An 18516-nucleotide genomic window follows, 5' to 3' on the forward strand; every position below is an offset into this window, starting at 1 on the left:
TCAAAACATGTCGAGTAAGGTGTCATATGTTTTGGAATACTACCCCCTCGCCAGTTCTGGTGACAGGGGTAGCATTCCACCCTTCTAGAGGGAGAAGACATGTTGTTCCTACTAATCCGGGTTAAAGTTAACCAGAGCCTCAGCATCACAAAATGGATGCTGCTGCCTCAGACACGAGTCAGACCTCCTGCTGCTGGGAGTCCTTCCAGTGAGGGAGGCTTGAACAATAGGTTTCCTGTCTTGGGAGGTGCTAGCACCACCCCAGACAGGCTCTTGTGTATTGGGGCATGGAGGGCTGAAATAAATGAGACACTGCCTGGGGCACACAAGGTGTCCCATGCATAGTCCAGTTCAAACCAGTGCTGGGGCACTCCAGCCCCAGCTCTGGCGTGAAACTGGACAAAGGGAAAGGGGTGTAACCACCCCCTTCCCTGATCACACCCATAGGAGCGACCTAGCAGGTAATCCAGCCCCTAGATTTGGTATATAGGTAGGACCTGAGTCCCAAGACTTTAGATTTATCCTGATTGAAACTTGAAATGAAACTCTGGACCTTTGACATTCTACCTGAAGATAGAAGACTGAAGAATCTCCCTTGTGCTCAAGGAGTGACCACCCTGCACAAGCAGGCACCATCCAGCGATCAACGGCTTGCTTTGTCGACACTCCCGCTGGAGCCCGAGCACAGAGCCTGACAAGAACCGGACTTCCAGACTTCCTTCAGCCCGATCTACAGTTCATTCAAGATAGCCTGGCTGAAGAGGATTATGAATCCGAAACCGGTCCCAGGATGCTTGTTTCCGGTCCAGGGAAGACATGGCTTGACAGTTCAGGTTGGACTGTTCCCATGAGGCACAGGGTCAGACTGATTTGCATATGTCCATGTCTGAACTGGGGTGGCTGAGTGAGCTAAAGAATGGAGTTGGATTAAACCCATATCAGTTGACTGGGGGTGAGTGTTTGATTTGCTCAAACGCTCCGTCCATCATCCCCTTTTGTATCGCTTTGTTCGCCCTAAGTTGGCAGGGTATGCTCAGACGTGAGTCCCTTGCTCACTTAGCCACTGGATTCAAGATAGCCTGGCTGAAGAGGATTATGAATCTGAAACCGGTCCCAGGATGCTTTTTTCTGGTCCAGGGAAGACATGGCTTGGCAGTTCGGCTGGACTGTTCCCATGTGGCACAGAGTCAGACTGATTTGCATATGGCCATGTCTGAACTGGGGTGGCTGAGTGAGCTAAAGAATGGTGATGGATTAAACCCAGATCAGTAGACTGGGGGTGAGTGTTTGATTTGCTCAAATGCTCCATCCATCATCCCCTTTTGTATCGCTTCGATCTACAATCCCAGCAAAGCTGAGACCCATGAAGGCGACGCGAGATGTGGGACCGGCCATCTTGAAAAGTCAGTGACTTGCTTTCCGTGCAGCTTCTGAGGCATCCTCGAAGCTGCACATTGGGGATTGAGAAGCCCCAGCCCCGAGCATCATCTGCACCAAAGATCAGCCCTGCACACTCCACGAGTTCTGCGTGGGGCCCTTCTGCATTTTCCTGCTCAGCGCATCTGTCCAGTCACTTGCCCGTTGGCTAGTGGCCATCTTGACAATGAAACTTTGAATCTACACTGCTAGTCTGTTGCTCCAGACTGGCCCTTGCTTCCCTGAAAAGAAGCAGCCCACCAGACCTTGCTGGTCTGATTAAGAAGCCAACTTCGATTCCTGCGTGGGTTGCCTTTGCAAAGGCTTGTTGACTCCAATCCGGACACCGCTGACAGTGAGAGCCTTCGTGGGACAGTCCGTGCCTGACTCCTGGTCGTCGTCGACACCTCCTAGTCCACGTGGCTGCAGAGACAAGCTTCACAACATCACCTGATTACTTAGCGACATCGCCTGGTTCCTTCCTGGTTCCTTCCCGGTCACTGGCTAGTGACCCAGACTCTGTCCCCTCTGCTTTCAGGTACTCTTCATCCTCAACCCGCCCTTGGATCCAACCGGACACTTCTCTCCTGGTCGCCTGCAGCATCTTTCTTCACGGCTCCATAGGATTCAGCGACGAAACCTGACACACTTTGACACCTATGCACCCGCTTCCTGTGGGTGAGGTAACGCGAGTTCTCTGGTGCTCCTGTGGGTATTGACTATCCAATTGTCTAGGTTTCAAGTAACTTTCATCGAGTCCAGTTAGAAGTGCCCTAAAAGAACTAGTTTCTAACTCTTTCGTTCCCATTCATTCTCTATGGTAACTTGCGTGTGCGTAAAGACTCTGCACATGCCTCCCATGGGCCTCCTGCTTCCTATCCCTTGGTAGTACAGCGTAGCCCCAGTGATTCCCTAGGCCCTAGGCCTATCCATTTTCCGTGTAGTGGTCCTTATACCACTATTTTAGTATATGGTTTAGCATGCCACTAGGTCCCTACTGTATTTTGTGCAACTTATTGTATTTTAATTAAGTATCTTGTTATGTGCTTGTGCCTCTGACCTCATAAAGAGTTCAGAGGGATTGTCTAGAAATAAATACATATATATTTTATATATATCCTGTGTGGTGTCCTTTCATTTGGTATTCAAGGGGTTACATATGGTAAAACAGCTGGCTTCACATGCCCTCTTGAGTTTAGCCTAAGACTGCTTTGTCCATTCTACCACTAGGAAAGCTAGTCTATAAGGTTGACTTTACAACCATCACCATAAGGGTTGTTTGGACTAGTGCAAGGTGCTCACTAGAATAGTGAACATCATATACCAGGCCAACTTCTCACAACAATGCATATTGGATTTTTGATTCATTCACTGTTTTTTTTTATTATTCTTACACTCATTTCATAAAGTACTTTCGCAAACATGTCCACATTCTTTTTCCAGGAGCTGTTCAATTTGATTTTTTCAAGTGTTTACATATTTTTGTTGCATAAAAAAGTAGCAGAATGCGCAGCTTAAATTGATAATTCTTTGCAATTGAATGGATACTCTTTCAGCACAGGCATGAAAAGCATCCTATCATTATACAAAACAAGCAGATAGTTAAAAGTTTTGCATAATTATCTTAACATTGAGTAGCCATCGAGGGGCATACTTTTCAAAGGGTTGCCTTTCTTTTGTGCCACGTAATGGGGTGCAAAAGCGACACAACCCATAAGTCGAACTTATCAAGCCACACAAAGCCACCTGGTGTGGTCCTGAGTGACTTGATAAATCTGGAGTATCCCAACACAGCACAAATTGCTGCATTGCGCTACTCCCACCCACGGACGCGTACCATTGGTGGTGTGTGGATGTTTCCATGCAATGCCCCTGGATTTTGGTGCATTCTTAGAGTTACCATAAAAGTGGTAGACCTGAGAATGCATCAAAATTGCTACATCCCATGGGGAGTTGAAACGAGGAGAAATATGTTTATTTCTCCTCCTGTTTTCCCCCTGCTGCATTCTGCAGCACACATAGAAAGAGGAAAATGCCTGAGGGACTGTTCCTGCACAAAAACAATATTGCTTACAATGCAGGTACCCCTGCACAATAGTGCAAGGGTCAAGGGTCCCTGCATTGGCAGTAGCCACCATGTTGTGTGCCAGCACTGGGAAAAGACAGGAATGTGCCACATTATGTTAAAAATTGAGAGTGTCTGCCCTTTCCCTGTCATGCAGGGCAGCAAGGTGACTTGCTGCACCGCACTGCATGACTTTTTGATAAATCAGCCCCTATATGTGGCTCTATTTTACTAGTCTGGAGGGGCTGCCAAATCATTGTTTATAGCAGGTTTATGTACCGGATTATGGCCAGAAGTGTTTGCACAGTGCCCTTGCGTCGGGTTGAGCTATCCAATCATCTTGTTTATACCTGCTCTAGGATGCACATCGAAACCAGAATTATTACAAAGAGTAAATCCTATCGCTCCTGCCCTACACAAAGGCTCAGATCATTTATGTTAAATACCCCCTGGGGTGCTGCTCAAACACACAGCTCCCCGAGGGTCACAGGAGGTGGTGCTAACATGCTTCTTCATTTCACAGCAATATGAAGGTCTCGGGGCAGGTGTCATAAGCAGCACCAATTCCACCGAGGGGAGTTAGGTAACATCAAAGGAGCGCACCACCTCGGCCCATCCACACACAATCACACCCTGCGTGCATCCATGCACCACTTAACACCCAGACACGCCATTTGAGACTACCATACCAGCAAAACAAAATTAAACCCAGTATCTCCTAATTTCTGATTTCCAGGTGCGACTTATCCGGGCCCTCCTCTTCTTGTGTGAGTCTTGGCGACGTGGGCAGCACCCCCGACCCCCCCCCCCCCCCCACACACACACACACACATTGACATCTCACCCGGATTGTTAACGACCTGGAACCAATCACGTTTGAATAAAAAAAAATGCCCCTTTTCCAGGAGCTTGTTTGGTTTCGTCTTAGAGTGTCCTACATACAGACCAATCAACGGAGCCATTGCTTTGAAGCTTGCACTCGGTTGGAGTTAAAAAGGTTTGGATTTGTGAACGAACAAAGTCTGAATAATGGCAAAAAGGGACTAAAAAGATTCTTAGTGTAGTAGTATGTTGTTACTTTTTCATGTCTGACTTCCTCGACGTCAGCCACATACTTTGAAAAGCAACAACATTGAGAGCAGCGACCTCCTGTCTCCTAACTATGAAAGGCCATTCTGCAGTGCACCGTTACTGGTTTATGGTGCTTGCTTGCTGTAAAACTATTTTTGCATTAGCAGTGCCACTTTTTTTTACTGTTTCAATTGCCTCCAATGGAAATGGTCCTTTTCAGGTGCAGATTTACTTTGTCTTTCTCCTGTCAAGTATTAGCCAAAGGACATTTCTTCAATGAAGAGGCAATCCTTAGCATGTAGGCTGGCAGGAGAGAAGCATTTAAGGTTTATGTTGATGGTGCAAATGCAGTGGTTACAAGCCTTGCATAGACATAAAAAAGAGATTTGCAATCATTCTTTAATACCCCTCCTTGTTCAAAGGAAACAGTATGCAATATCTTTTGAATGTTCTCCATGTAGGGCATGCATGTTACTTGAAACAAAGGAATGTGCATGTTGATGTAAAGAAGGTGTGATTATACCCATAGTTCCGTTTACTTGTTCTGTTTTTCTATAGTGTGAACACAGTATAAAAAAGAATTTGGAGTGCTTTACATGCTCACGGAAAATGATATGCGCTAAACTAGGAAGCATTTCACTCAACAGGAGCTGGGGCTTGAGCAAGTCTCGTGAAGACGATGGGGCACGTCAAACGCATAAAGAGCCCCTAGGTCTTCAGTGAAATTTGACTAAAATCGACAAGTTAAACAGAGAACCAATTGTTGTTGGTTAGAAATTAAATAGCAGTGGGACAAAAGATTTCAAGAGATGCCTTAGGATGGAAAAGTAGTAGAAAGCAGATGTTGAGAATTGAAAAATATAAGATATGAACTCTGTGTAAAGTACAATGGTGTGTGGAAAATAGAATGTGGTAAGAGCACTGCAGTATTGGCCCCCCACCCATAGCACTAAAGTGCACTTCATTTCAGGCAGATGTGTGAATGTGATCTGTCTAAATACCATCAAGCACAGTGCAAAGCTGCTAATGCCTGTAGTAAACTGACTCTTTGCCCCATACTGTAAACTGTGGTGGGCAGAAACAAAATGTGAAAAGGCCTACTGATTAAGTGGGCTGACTCACATACCCTATTTGTATGTAAACATGTACACATTTTCTATTTATGATTTTTTTTATTGCATGAGACTGGTACGAACAGCTAAGACTGTCTCTAGAACTCACCTGAAATGGACAAGTGGTCATGGCCAGCTTTTCTGGTGCACCATAGCGCATTCTCTCCTTATATGCTTAAAGTAACAGGATTCACAGTGGTGTACATCTGCGCTGCAGCTGTTGCCTGTGGACTGGTTTAGAAAATCACACATCTTCTAATTGATGAAAATTATAAAGCATCGCCCTTACAAGCGCTTTCACCAGGACCCATATTACAAAACAAGGTGATGGAAGGGATGCTGGAATTAATCCCAGACACAGGCAATCTCCTGCGCTGCGCCCTACTTATGCCTTGTCAACGGGGCATAGCTTGGCAGTGTATGGAAGGGACCCACATCTATGAATGTGTGTTGTTTGGATTCGTTTATTTCCTTACAGGGCCGTTCCTTGCATAAAGACTCATTATTCCCACCCAGCCTGTGTGTGAACCTGAAGCCAAGGCCTGTGGGCTTCTTTGGAGCTAGCTGTTCTGTAGACAACTCATTCAGATGTTTCCAAACATGGAAAACACACTCAACAGAGTTCACATTGCGATTATTTTAAACAATGTTTTGAGCTCCTCTTATACTTTTCCAACGCGAGGGATTCGTTTTAAGGAAAAATACGAAGTTGTTTATATACACCCTAATTTGGTGTATGCTCCAATATATATAGCGCTGCATGAAGAGCACAAGCGCTGTATATGTGAGGGATTGCGGTGCTAAAAGGTATATTACCCCCCAATGACGTTGCAGGGCTATTAAAAAAAAGTGCCCTAAAATGTTTTGGGGGGCCTTGCTGCGGGCTATTTGCCTGCTTGTTTGTGTTGGGTGTGCGCAGGGAGAGGAAGCATTCAGAGATAATATAGGAGGCTGGGGGGTAAACTTCCAGCCATTATCTGTGGATGGTTTAAAGATTAACGCCAAACGCCCTGCTTGGGCTTTAGGAGATGGTAATCTCGTCAAGTGACGCTATTATCTGGGCGCTGTGGACCGTGCCAGCGGCGCAGCGGGCGGCCCGGGGGCCTCTGCGTGGCGGCCAGCAGGTCACGCTGGAGCGTCTGAGGAGAGTGAACGCGGAGAAAGGGCCTGTGCATGCCATCTGCCACGCACGCCATACAAAGCCTGGTGTGCGCATCTCCAACGAGAAGAGGCTGCGCTTCGCGTGTAATGGTATATTAAGCATTCCTCACGTGTCGCGTGCAACCTGCAGTCGGTATGACGCGGCATTACTTTCGGTAGAACAGATGACTTTCTAATTGTACTGAGGAGTCCAGCCAAGCTGGAGCCCAGTTCTGCCTTGAAGATGCCGGGGTCGGTCGGAGCAGAACATAGAACGGGGCACCATGATAAAGACGCCTTCATTACTAAATCAGAAAGCTACCATAGTGACAGCATTTGCAAATAGATCGATTTTTAACGTGTAAAGACGGGGTGCATAGGCGTTTTGAAAAGTATGAGAGACTGCGTGCATTTATAGTAATGTCAATTAAATCAACCATGGAAAGCGGCCCACCTGACAAAAACAGCCCATTAACCTTAAAAAAAACAGCCCAGCCCCCCAGGTACTGCGTGTTTGCTCTAAAGGGCCAGTCCGATCCTAAAAGATGAACCATCTGTAGTGTTAAAGGGTGCGTTCTTATGGTAGGTGAATTCATCAGTTTCACCATGTGGGTTAATTTTCTGAGCAACACCAGGGGGTGTTCCAAATCACTTGAGCATTTTCTAAGATAGTGCACAGGCCTTGCATAAGTAAGTCTGTCTAACACAGAGGGCGTTAGATGGGCTCCTGTGTGCCAATAGTGGCCAATTCATGTATTTTTTGTATTTATATGGATATATGCAAAAAGCTCTGCCTTATTTTTTCAGTGTCATGCGAGGACGTGGTGATTTTTTTTATTCTGTTCTTTCAGTGTGTGGGTTTCTTTAGCGTGGACCAGGCTTCATGGGCGTTGGAGCACAACACAGGAAATTGGCAATTACGACTGAGATACCGGCAGCAGACAGATGAATTGCTTCCCCGGGGGAGAAGGCTGCAGGAAGCACCCAGTCTTTATTATATATGGCCAGGGCCGCGTTGTGTGTCTAGATACATAGGCACGTGCACAGGCAGGAAATCCATAACTCCTAAAACGGAGCCTGTATCCTGTAGTTGAACACTAGAAGGATTTGAGCATAACAAGGACTGTATTGTTGTCAAACCATCCTGTGCAACAGCTTTGGCCTTCCTATGCAACAACAGGGCCCCCCTTAGAAATCAAGGACAGGTGTTTGCGCAGTTCGTTCATTATATGTGCACATGCCTGCTGTGGGTCAGTTTTACATCTGTCCTTCAACCTCGGCATAGTGAAGGGCAATTGCAAACAGATGGACAAAGAGCATTAGAGATTATTAAAAATGAATGGCTGGGGGCCTGGAGCAAGCCCTTGCCCCTTACTTGAATCTGCCTCTCTTTCTGGAATGTTCCAAAGCTGACTTCAGTATAGGGAGAGTGATCAAGGCAGAATCGCCATACATGCTGTCCTGAAAGCATTTAAGCAAGATTCCCAGCAGTCCTATGTATCATGCATAGATACAGTATAGTGAGGTATGTATAGTCTAGTACTAGGAGAATGAGCCTGTTCAATGGGATTCTTGCCAAGCGTGAAATACATTTGACAGTCAGCTGTGGCCACAGCTGGCCGCTTTCACATTACACCAGCACTTTTGGGCTCAAATAGTCTTGTATTTTAAAATGGAGTGTGGCTTATGATGCATTGGTATGGGAGGGGTTAAAGAAATGATGATGTAATGAACTAAGCTCCAGATTCAGTGCCTCACCATGCTTCGCATTCGTGCGGACGTGCATGTGTGCACATGTTTCTGCTGGTCGAAGCATGTCTGTTCGATCACAGATCAAACCGCAAAAAGATGACTGCAAAACCCCCAGAAAAGAAAGAAAACATGCAGGATGCACAAGCCAACACACGATGAAACCGCCTGCATCATCGGAGCAGAGCAGCAACCATCCTTTCCGGCTCTCTCTGTGAAAACTCTCCAGGAATTCATAGAAAGGGGAATTCAGACGGATGGTTAGAGACGGGAAAACACTTACCAAACCGCAGAGTATTTCATTGAGTCACGGAATGTGCACGTTAGTGCAGCGGTGTAGGGTTTATACAGCAACAGAAGCTGTGATTCCAGATCCTCCCTCTTACCTGCTGCGAACAAGACTGCTCTGCTTACCTAGGAGTGGTTTGTTCCGGGTGTGGAATGTTCAAGAGCTCGAGGATGCTATTAACAAGCTCATCTACCCAGTGGTACATCCTTTTCCACATGCGCAAACAGCCACCGGCCTTTGCCTAATGGAACAACTCTCCTGGGACTCCGACCTGTTTCACGCTCGCAGCTCGGCAGCAAGGCAAGAGGTCGCCACCGGAAGTGGGGTCCAGGCATGTACCAACTCTGTTCTTAGTAGACATATCCCATGGGGACAGTATGTTTCAGCACACTATCACATTTATCATAGCTGTGGAGACGCCATAGTTAGCTGTGACTGCACGTGGTATCTGATGGGGTGTGTATCACACACATTGAAATGAATTCCCACAGGGTCGCCATGTTTTGGTTATAGGTATTCATGGTGGACGCGTGATTTGCACAATGTGAGGTCTGTTTGCCCATGGCAGGTTTGTAATCAAATGCCACTTTTCTCTGAATGTGGAAAGCGTCACACAAAGAGAGGAATTGGACATGGAGGGGGGATGGGGGAGGGGGGGGGGGGAATGCAAAAAAATACACAAGGATGAAAGAGAACGAAGGGGGAGAATGAAAGAGAGATACATAGAAAAGAGAACGAAAGCTATTGCATTGATCAGTGAGAATGAAAACAGATTCCCAGGGCTAAGGCACGTGAAACACCCCGCACTTGGAGAAATGTGTGCACTTTGTCACACTGCTAAAAAGGAGCACTCATGATCTGTTTTCATTCATGTTACATTTCCACGAGAGACATGCCATCTGCAGGACATCACTCGTGAAATATATATAAATGATTATTAATAATCATGTGCGATAAAGTATGTCACACACAAAAGCTCTTTTACAGCAGCACAATCACACAATAGTGTTGTCAGGACTGTAGCAGTCACTTCCCACGTGTTTAGACTCCTCTACCTCCAATAAACAGAAATGCATTGGTGTATGAGATCCTTGACCCGGTTCTTATAGCACTAATTCACTTTAAATGATCAATAATATTCTATAAATATGGATGGTTGTAGTGGAAAACTGACAAATACCAAATAGAGAAACCCTTACCATAAACTATCCATGTGTCAGTAGACAGGGCGATATTACATCATTTATCAGATTTGTAAAGGAGCTTTCTATAATTTACTTAGGTAGGCCACGAGTGGTCACCGAAGGCGTTCACTAGTGCACTTTATAAGGCTGTGTATGGCTTCAATGCACAAATGTTTCAGGAGACGTGTGCATGAGCAATGGGCTGCCAGGCGCCCTTGGGCTGAAAACTGCAGCCTCTCTGCACTCCCGGGTATTGGATGCCTGGACCAGCATGCTCTTCCAGCCAGTTTCAAAGGCGTGCAATCAATCCTTCTCGCCTGCTCGGCTTTGCACAGGAAGTTGTGCTGGGGACGTCTCCGGCTAGCAGCAGAGTGGCTGCCGGGGTGATACCTGATCTCGCCTAAAGCCGTGTCTGCGAAGCATCACGCCGGGAGCAGGAGACTGGGCTGGCAGGCCTTAGTGTGGTAAATAGAAGACAATTATCCCCTCGGCAACACCCTGCCCCCACCGTGTTTATTGACCTAAGCCAAACCTTCCCAGTGCTGAGTGACCCGGGCTCATTATCTGACTGGAGAGCAACCCCCTCGGCCCCACTCGCAGGAGGCTAGAGGGTGAAGACCAAGAAAATTAGCATCTGAAGAGAGGCCTGAGTCAGCTTTTCAGATGCAACAGCACCATTCATATCCAGCTGCAACCTGGGGCAGGCCTAAGCCCCGCCCCCGAAAGAGGGGTTTCAATGAGAGGAGGTTTCCAAGCAGAACTCCACAGCGCCCCGCGTGCGCTCTTTTCAGAAAGAGTCCTGTATGATCAGCCAGTCTCTGCGTCACCCCGGGCCTCTGTCCCACCCACGGCCTCGTGCACATGGGGAGCTCGCCCTGCAATCGGATTTAACACATGTTGTTGCAGAAGGTACTGAAGCGCTTTACATAAACATCAGTTACAGTACACAAGGACACATACATCTTTTAGGTACTCGGGAGACTAAGTGATTTGCCAAGAAGACCGAGACTGGTACCTGGCTCCCCAGATACAAAGTAGGCAGCTCTGCCAATTATGCCCCACCCCCTATCGCCAATCCTCTGAAGATGGTGGTTGGAAGTGTCAGTCTAGAAACCACTAACCTCTGTCAACTGTTAAAACGTGATAGCATCAGCTCTGCCCCCCCCCCCCCCCCCCACACACACACACCGCTGTTTCTTTCGTTGTGCTGCATTCAGAACCACGGGTGATACCAGCACCAGGGATTAAACCTATGCAGGAAACTCGGCCCGTGCTGCTTTCCATTCCCATATCCTGACACAGCAATATGAACAAGTGGCCCGTGAACGCTTAGGGGGCGCTACGGAGCAGGACCGCTACATCCCCAGAGAGCCCACGGGCCTCCTTGTACTTCTGGTTCAGCACCAGTAGCACATCTTCACAGAAAGCCAGGAGGCGCTGTAGAGCACAGTCACATACGTCTGCAGGCCTTCAAAGCTGAATGCAGCCCTTACAGGACACACACATCTTTTTATTCCATTCAATGGATCAAGGATTCAGATAAAAATAGAAAAAACACCTAATTACGTTCAGTTGCATAAAAAAAACTAAACACATCTGTAAAGGACTTAAATATGAAGACAGTCCTATTTCTGACTCCGGAAATGATGCTGCCTCGATCTGTCCTCGCAAGAACTCAGACACATATACAAGATACCACCACACATTCAGTGTAAACCAGCAGTAAAAACGACCAGGGTTGTTCCATCAGTTCCAGCTGATTTATTTTAAATTTGCCAGGGTACAGACTTCCAACAGAAAAGTAAACAGGCAACGATGAAGATAGACAGTGCAGGAGTCTGTTTTGCTCAATATGTGCAACAAATATGCAGATGGACCTTACAGTTTGTAAAAACATTGAACACAATGTGAAAGTGTAACTGTGTGCCCTTTATGACAATGAAAACGAATCGCGATCCTCGTGTCCTCTGTTCAACCTGGGGCCCATCCGCATGTCACAGCATAAGTTGTACATTCATTCCTACTATTATACAGGACATATACAATCTGCAATCTAACAGCTCGGAGGTCTATGTCACCATTTTCCATAAATCTTTTAACTACAAATATTGGACATATCTGAGCTATAGCTGTACAAAAAGTGTTTTTGAAACCACTAGGCATTTTAGATGCACGGTTTTAAAATGCCAATCCTCATTTTTGAAACCAGGACACAACGCACCGACACATTTGCATGCTAAAACAGAGTAAAAAGGGAAGGAAGAAGTGCCAGAAAGTCTTATTTGAAAAGGAGAAGAAAATAAAAACAGAAGGAATGTTCCCTTTAAACTGTACAAAAATACGCCTGAAAATATGTTAATTTTTAAAAAAGATTTTTGAGGTCTGTCATGTATCAAAATGCGTCAACACCCATTATCTGTATTGAGGTCTAGGTTGTCTGGTGTTAAAGGAGGTATATGGGAACAGGTAACAAAATAAAGTTGGCAAGTAGAAATCACATTTGAAAAAACATACATTTTTGTTCGCTAAAGTAATTCCTGCTCTGTAGTATTCGGTTCACAGTTTATGTAGCAAGTGTCCCAGGATACAAGTATTTTGATATTTTTTGCAATGCCAGCTCCCTGCAGCTCCTTGAGAATAAAATGCATAGAAGAGAAAGTTCTCCCTCTAAAAAACACACAAATGTTGCAGAAGTAACCACTCGTAGCCACTTCTGCTCAGATCCGGTAGGAAAATACAAAATCCTTCAACCCCCTCAAGCAACAGTTGTGCTGCCAAAAATAATATTATTAATAATAATTATAACCATTTCTTCAGAACTTGTTCCAGGCGGCCAGGCCTTTAGTTAGCGCCTTGGCTAGAGATGCTCTTCCTGCGGCTCCCGCTCGCCCAGGGCTCTGGGACTGCACCCAGTAGGTCCCTCGCAGGTCCGACCGTGGACCGGCGGAGACAGCCGGCCTCATGTGTGCACAATGCGGCTACAGCGCCCCCCTAGAGTCCTCTGTCAGTACGTGAAAACCAGGTCTGAGAAATTGGCCTCTAGCCAGTCCCCTGCGATCATTTCGCTCAGTTCGGGTGTGCAGTAGTCCGGGAAGTCAAAGTGCGAGCCCAGGCTGCCCTCGCTGCAAGAGTCCAGGTCCTTGTCCACCAAAGAGAGCGAGAGGTTTCCTGAGGAGGAGAGCCCCAGCTCGGACACCTGCGGGTGCTGCGAGAAGTTGAGGCTGAGGTCGAACATCAGCTCGTCGCTCTTGGCGTCCGGGTAGCACACGCTGCCCAGGGGCCGGGCTGGGGCCACAGAGAAGGTGGACAGCGTCGGGCTCTGCTTCGTGATGTTCTTGAAGCTGTAGTAGAGACGGCCCCCGGGACCTGAGAGTCTCACCTCCTCGTACAGACTGGCCGCCTCAGGGGACTCGGCTGTCGAGCTGAGAGTGGGGCTGGCCGGCACTTTGGCCGCGCTGTACGGCCGGATCGGCTCCTCTTCTTCCTCCTGTTTGATCCTCAGCAACAGCTCATCCTCTTCCTCCTCGTCTTCCTCCTCATCATCGTCCTCCTCATCCATGAACACGCACTTCATGGCTTTGCCGCTGAAGCCGAAGTCCTCGCTGTAGTCGGCGCCGGGGCTCTCCAGCTTCACGCAGGGCTTACAGGGCTTCATCTTAATGATGCTGCTGGCAGCTGCCCCCGCGCTGCTACTGAGCTTCTTGCCCGAGCTCTTGCCCCCCTTGGCGCCCGACATGCCCGCGGAGCCTGGGCTCTTCTCTGGAGACAAGCCGGGGCTCTGCTTGAGCGCCGGGTCCAGCTTGGGCTTCTTGCGCGGCCGGTACTTGTAGTCGGGGTAGTCGGCCATGTGCTTGAGCCGTAACCGTTCCGCCTCCCGGATGAAGGGGACCTTCTCGCTGTCCTTTAGCATCTTCCAGCGCTTCCCCAGGCGCTTGGAGATCTCGGCGTTGTGCATGTCCGGGGACTGCTCCATGATCTTCCTGCGCTCGATCTTTGACCACACCATAAAGGCGTTCATGGGCCGCTTGATGTGGCCCGTGGCCGTCTTGCACCAGTCCGGGTCACTCTCGTCCAGCGCGGCTGGGCTGCAGGCCATGAACTCGCCCTCCTCGGTGTCGAGCGCCTCCTGCGGCTGGTGCCTCTCGGTGCCTTGCTCCTGCTGCACCATGCTGTCTGTCCGGGCTTCGCACTGGCTCTCTCTGTTACATGCAGCTCGGCCACTTCTCTGAAACTCGAATCTGTCAGCTCTTGGGCTGCTTAAAGGAAAAGTTGCCGGCTGTCGGTGAACTCGTTATTAGAGTCCTATTTGGGATTACATCACTGCCCGGCAGCCAATCCCAGGCCCGGGGCTCCACCTTCGCCGGCCGGCTCCGCTGCCCGGGCACACCCCGAGGAAGCTATTGGAGCTCAGCGCTCAGGGGGCGCGGCTGCGGGGCTTTGAAATATGAAAAAGAGAGAATGCTTCAGGTTTCCTCCTTCCTGCTCAATATTCCTCCCTGGCTGGATTTTTTTTATAGGATGTCTGGAAGGAAATCTGATTTGAGATGCTCGGTTTTAATCTCTGTCTGCCCACTGGATTCCAGCAGCAGTAGCCCCGCACGTCCTTATCCCGCACTCTGTCATCCTTCCAGTGGTGTAATACAAATGTTACCCCCTGCAGAATGGGATGCAGGGCCCCTGAGACTCCCACAGCTCACATACCTTGTGCTGAATGTGCCCCCCTAAAAGGTGTGGGGGAGGGTGCTGCCCAGCAGGGGTGTGCGTCACGCCCCTCATCCTTCTCATTCTAAAGTCGTTGTGTACAAGGTATCAATGGATTTGTTTCATCTCATCAGAGGCCCATCTTGCAATCTCAAGGGTTGATGAGCGCCTCGCCGCCCTGGAGTGGGGCCAGGGAGTCTCTCCCGACCGCCTCCGCATCCATCAGATGCCGCCTTTGCCCCTCACTGCGGGGCGCAGCTGTGGGGAGGCGCGGCGTTCATTGCAAGTGCAGGAGGGACGAGGCGGTACCGAGGGAAACTCATGGGAGGCAGGGACACATCTGTCCCCGTTTCAACCGTCGCCTTTAGATAGCACTTCAGCGGTCGTGCGTTGTATGCATTTCTTGTGATTTATGTTTCACTGTGAAGCGCGACTTGTAGGGGACATGGTGGGTTGCTTCATACCCGACACAATGTGACAACGATAGTGACAAAATATTCCAGTGGTGGCCTAAGGGTGGGACGGACATCAAGGCCAGTGCGTGATTTGGGACTTGGTAAGTAGTACTAGATGCACCTTCGTAAAACAACTGAGGCCTGCTGCCAGTATCCCCCAAAGCCACCTCTGTGCAGGGAGACAGTAGCCCTTTCTGCCTTCCACACAGGCTCTGCTTAAGATGGAAGGACTGGTCTTAGTGGTGATGCAGTGTGCACACACACCTGTACATGGACAAGAAAAAAGACAGAGGTGCACTGAAATACCAATGTGTACTGATCTCAAAAAGTACATACCATCGCCGTACAGAGCGCTGTCAGGCACATAGGGGGTATTTTCACACGGAGTCACACAGAGCTAAAAATATCACGATGGAATCAATGCTCACAGAGCCAGTTTATCAAACCGGCGTCCCACGTCTGATATCAATGGATTTCTGCAACAGACACGTGCCTCTTACACCGGCGTCTTTCAACTCTTGGGGGCCATTACATACAACCATCACCTGCAGAAGCAGCACACAAATCAGCCCTTTTCAAACCAACTCCACGCACTGTACGAAAAACGCTTCCAGCCTTCTTTTATTTACAATTTTAAAAGAAGCAGTTCCCAAAGGTGACTTCTGTATCTGGTAACTAAGTCTCGATCTTTTTCATGCCCAGGAAACGAAGGAGCGCATGTCCAGCCTCTGCGAAGGCAAGCCTGCAGTCTGCCGGGAGGTAGAGGGTTAAGTGTCCGCAGGCTGGACCTGTGATCCCTGTTCCTGAGGCAGCGGTCGGGCTGCCTGGCGAAGGGCAGCTCGCGAACCATGAGGGGGCGTTGTGAGCATATGTTTGTGCTTTACTTCGAGGAAACTGAAACGGCTCGCGGGCACAACATGCATCTGACACTTTTTCAAGATTTTTTCAGGCAAGCATGGTTTAAAGAAACAGCGTCGAGTATGTTGCCTCTCTCCCGGGTTAGTGCGATTTATGCTTCCTGACATAATTCTGCACGCTCCACGACAAGCCATTTAAACACACCAGAAGAACAGCGCCGGGCAACTCATATCTGTGATGAGTATGCCACTGATGTAGCTATTTGAAATTCAATGCCGCGCCACCAGGCATGCAGAGTCACTGGCACACGCATTGCCAATCCAGAAGACTGACGCGGATCAAAACACGCACTGGTCCTCGCTTTGGGGACGAGCTTAATGCTATTAAACACGCTATATATACCATTACAGCCTGACAACCAAAGGAAACCTTAAGGTGCCTCGAAGCCAAATACGTGGTATTCCAGAAAGTTGTTAAATACAGCATTTGGCTTTAAAATATATCTGATAACCTGCCAGGGTTCTTGTGAGCCTGCCTCAAAGCCATATTAATTAAAATATGTACCTTTTACAACTGCACTTTCAGTGGTGTTCTTACTAAAATAAGTACATTCAAATAGTGAGTACAGTGCACCTCTTCACAGTAGGAAGCTGGCTCTGTATATACTACACCTAAGGGGATGATGGACAGAGCGTTTGGGAAAATCAAACACCCCCAGTCAACTTATCTGGGTTTCATCAATCATCATTCTTTAGCTCACTCCACCACCCCAGTTCAGACATGGCCATATGCAAATCAGTCTGACCCTGTGCCTCATGGGAACAGTCCAGCCCGAACTGCCAAGCCATGTCTTCCCTGGCCGGAAACAAGGATCCTGGGACCGGTTTCTGGCTAATCAGCTGTCATCAGCCAAGCTAGGTTGAATCCAGTGGCAAAGTGAGCAAGGGACCCACGTCTGGGCATACCCTCCCAGCCTAGGGCGAACAAAGTAAAACCAAAGGGGATGATGGACGGAGTGTTGTACAATGCAAGCACTCACCCCCAGTCAACTGATCTGTGTTTAATCCATCATCATTCTTTAGCTCACTTCACCACCCCAGTTCAGACATGGCCATATCTTACCTGAGTTTGACATTGAGAACTTTTGGAATACATGCTTGACACGCTAAGCCCTGAAGAAGGCCCAAGAGGGAGAAAACGCATTGGGTGTCAATTTTGCTTTGTGTTTGTAAGGAAAAACCATTGAATAAAAAGAATAAACAATAAAGAAAAAATATTTTTCTAAGAAAAATGACTTGTCATGTGAATCATTTGGGAGATACCATTTCATATTTTGATCATGATGGACTGTGGATAATAATATTCATTTACTGATCTATTTACATAGTTGAGTGCAGAGCCACCTGTGTTATATATTATAATGACACTATATAAATTCCAATTCATCAAACTTCAACTAAAATCACCCAACCCTACTACCTAAACACTTAAGTACACTAATCCAAAAATACTTTAAGAAATGTAGCCAATGTGCAAGCCACATCAAAGAATTCCATTCTTAACAAAAGTGCTAGGGAGTCATTTCGAGAATTTATGTAATATTTTTTTAAAAGAGGTTTTAAAATTAAGCAACAGAACCTATCAAAATTATGACAATCAATTAAAACATGAACATTGAAGTTATGAGATGGCAGTCCGCATGCACAATTATTCTCTAGAAAGACTTCAAATTTCTCAGCTTGTACATAACGCACATTTCATGCAGCCCAGAATTTTTATCGTACTAATCATAACCGGGCATCTGAAAGTGCAGATAAGTATGTAAATACATTCTTATTTTCCCATGAATCTACCATATGTTTTGCAGAGGGTCTATTCCGTACATTCTTCAAGTCTGCCAACCTAGATTCTTTTAACAGGCTATTTTTAATTCTACTTTAGACAGTGAGGCCTCAGCTATTTTTAATTCTAATTTTAAAGTTCATGTGATTTCTGCCATTCTTTTCTTTACGTTCTTTGCCCACTTTAATTCACTTCTTGCTATTTCAATAACACCACAGACTGATATCTTCTGTGTATTTGGGTCCAATAGTGTATCTTAAAAAAGCAAGGTTCATTTATAGGCTAAGAAGCTCCAGGGCTGGTCTAGCTTCCACGTCCGTCTTATTTGGAGTATTCAAAAGCACGAACGGAACACGAGTGCGGGTCGTGTTCACTGACACAAATCAAGGTGCTGTTACCTCGTATGATAAGATCAGTCTCCGACGAATTTAACTATATAAACATTATGACTGTGACGAACGTGTTAATGATAAACACTACATCCGAAACAATTGAACTGCCCTGATGAAGTCTAATTGCATAGACTGCTGTAAATAGACGAAACACGTGTTGGCTAGTGATCTGAGGAGATATTTGTGATTTGAAAAGAACATTAAAGAAGAAGAAATTGATACAAGAGTCTGGAACACGTCAT

The 18516-nt window shown here is 47.2% G+C and overlaps 1 protein-coding gene across 1 annotated transcript; it reads right to left on the minus strand.

The window, feature by feature from the left end:
• Window positions 1-11772: 11772 nt before the first annotated feature.
• Window positions 11773-14302, minus strand: SOX11 (SRY-box transcription factor 11). The gene has a single exon (XM_086926373.1). The coding sequence runs from the start codon at window positions 14192-14194 to the stop codon at window positions 13031-13033; it is 1164 nt and encodes a 387-aa protein (XP_086782499.1). The 5' UTR covers window positions 14195-14302; the 3' UTR covers window positions 11773-13030.
• Between the last annotated feature and the right edge of the window lie 4214 nt (window positions 14303-18516).

The sequence above is a fragment of the Lissotriton vulgaris genome, chromosome 6, assembly GCF_964263255.1.
Source record: "Lissotriton vulgaris chromosome 6, aLisVul1.2, whole genome shotgun sequence".
Lineage (NCBI taxonomy): Eukaryota > Metazoa > Chordata > Amphibia > Caudata > Salamandridae > Lissotriton > Lissotriton vulgaris.

What these genes read in the sequence shown, in the direction of transcription:
- SOX11 (XM_086926373.1), bottom strand. Translation starts at nt 14,194, where the DNA reads ATGGTGCAGCAGGAGCAAGGCACCGAGAGGCACCAGCCGCAGGAGGCG.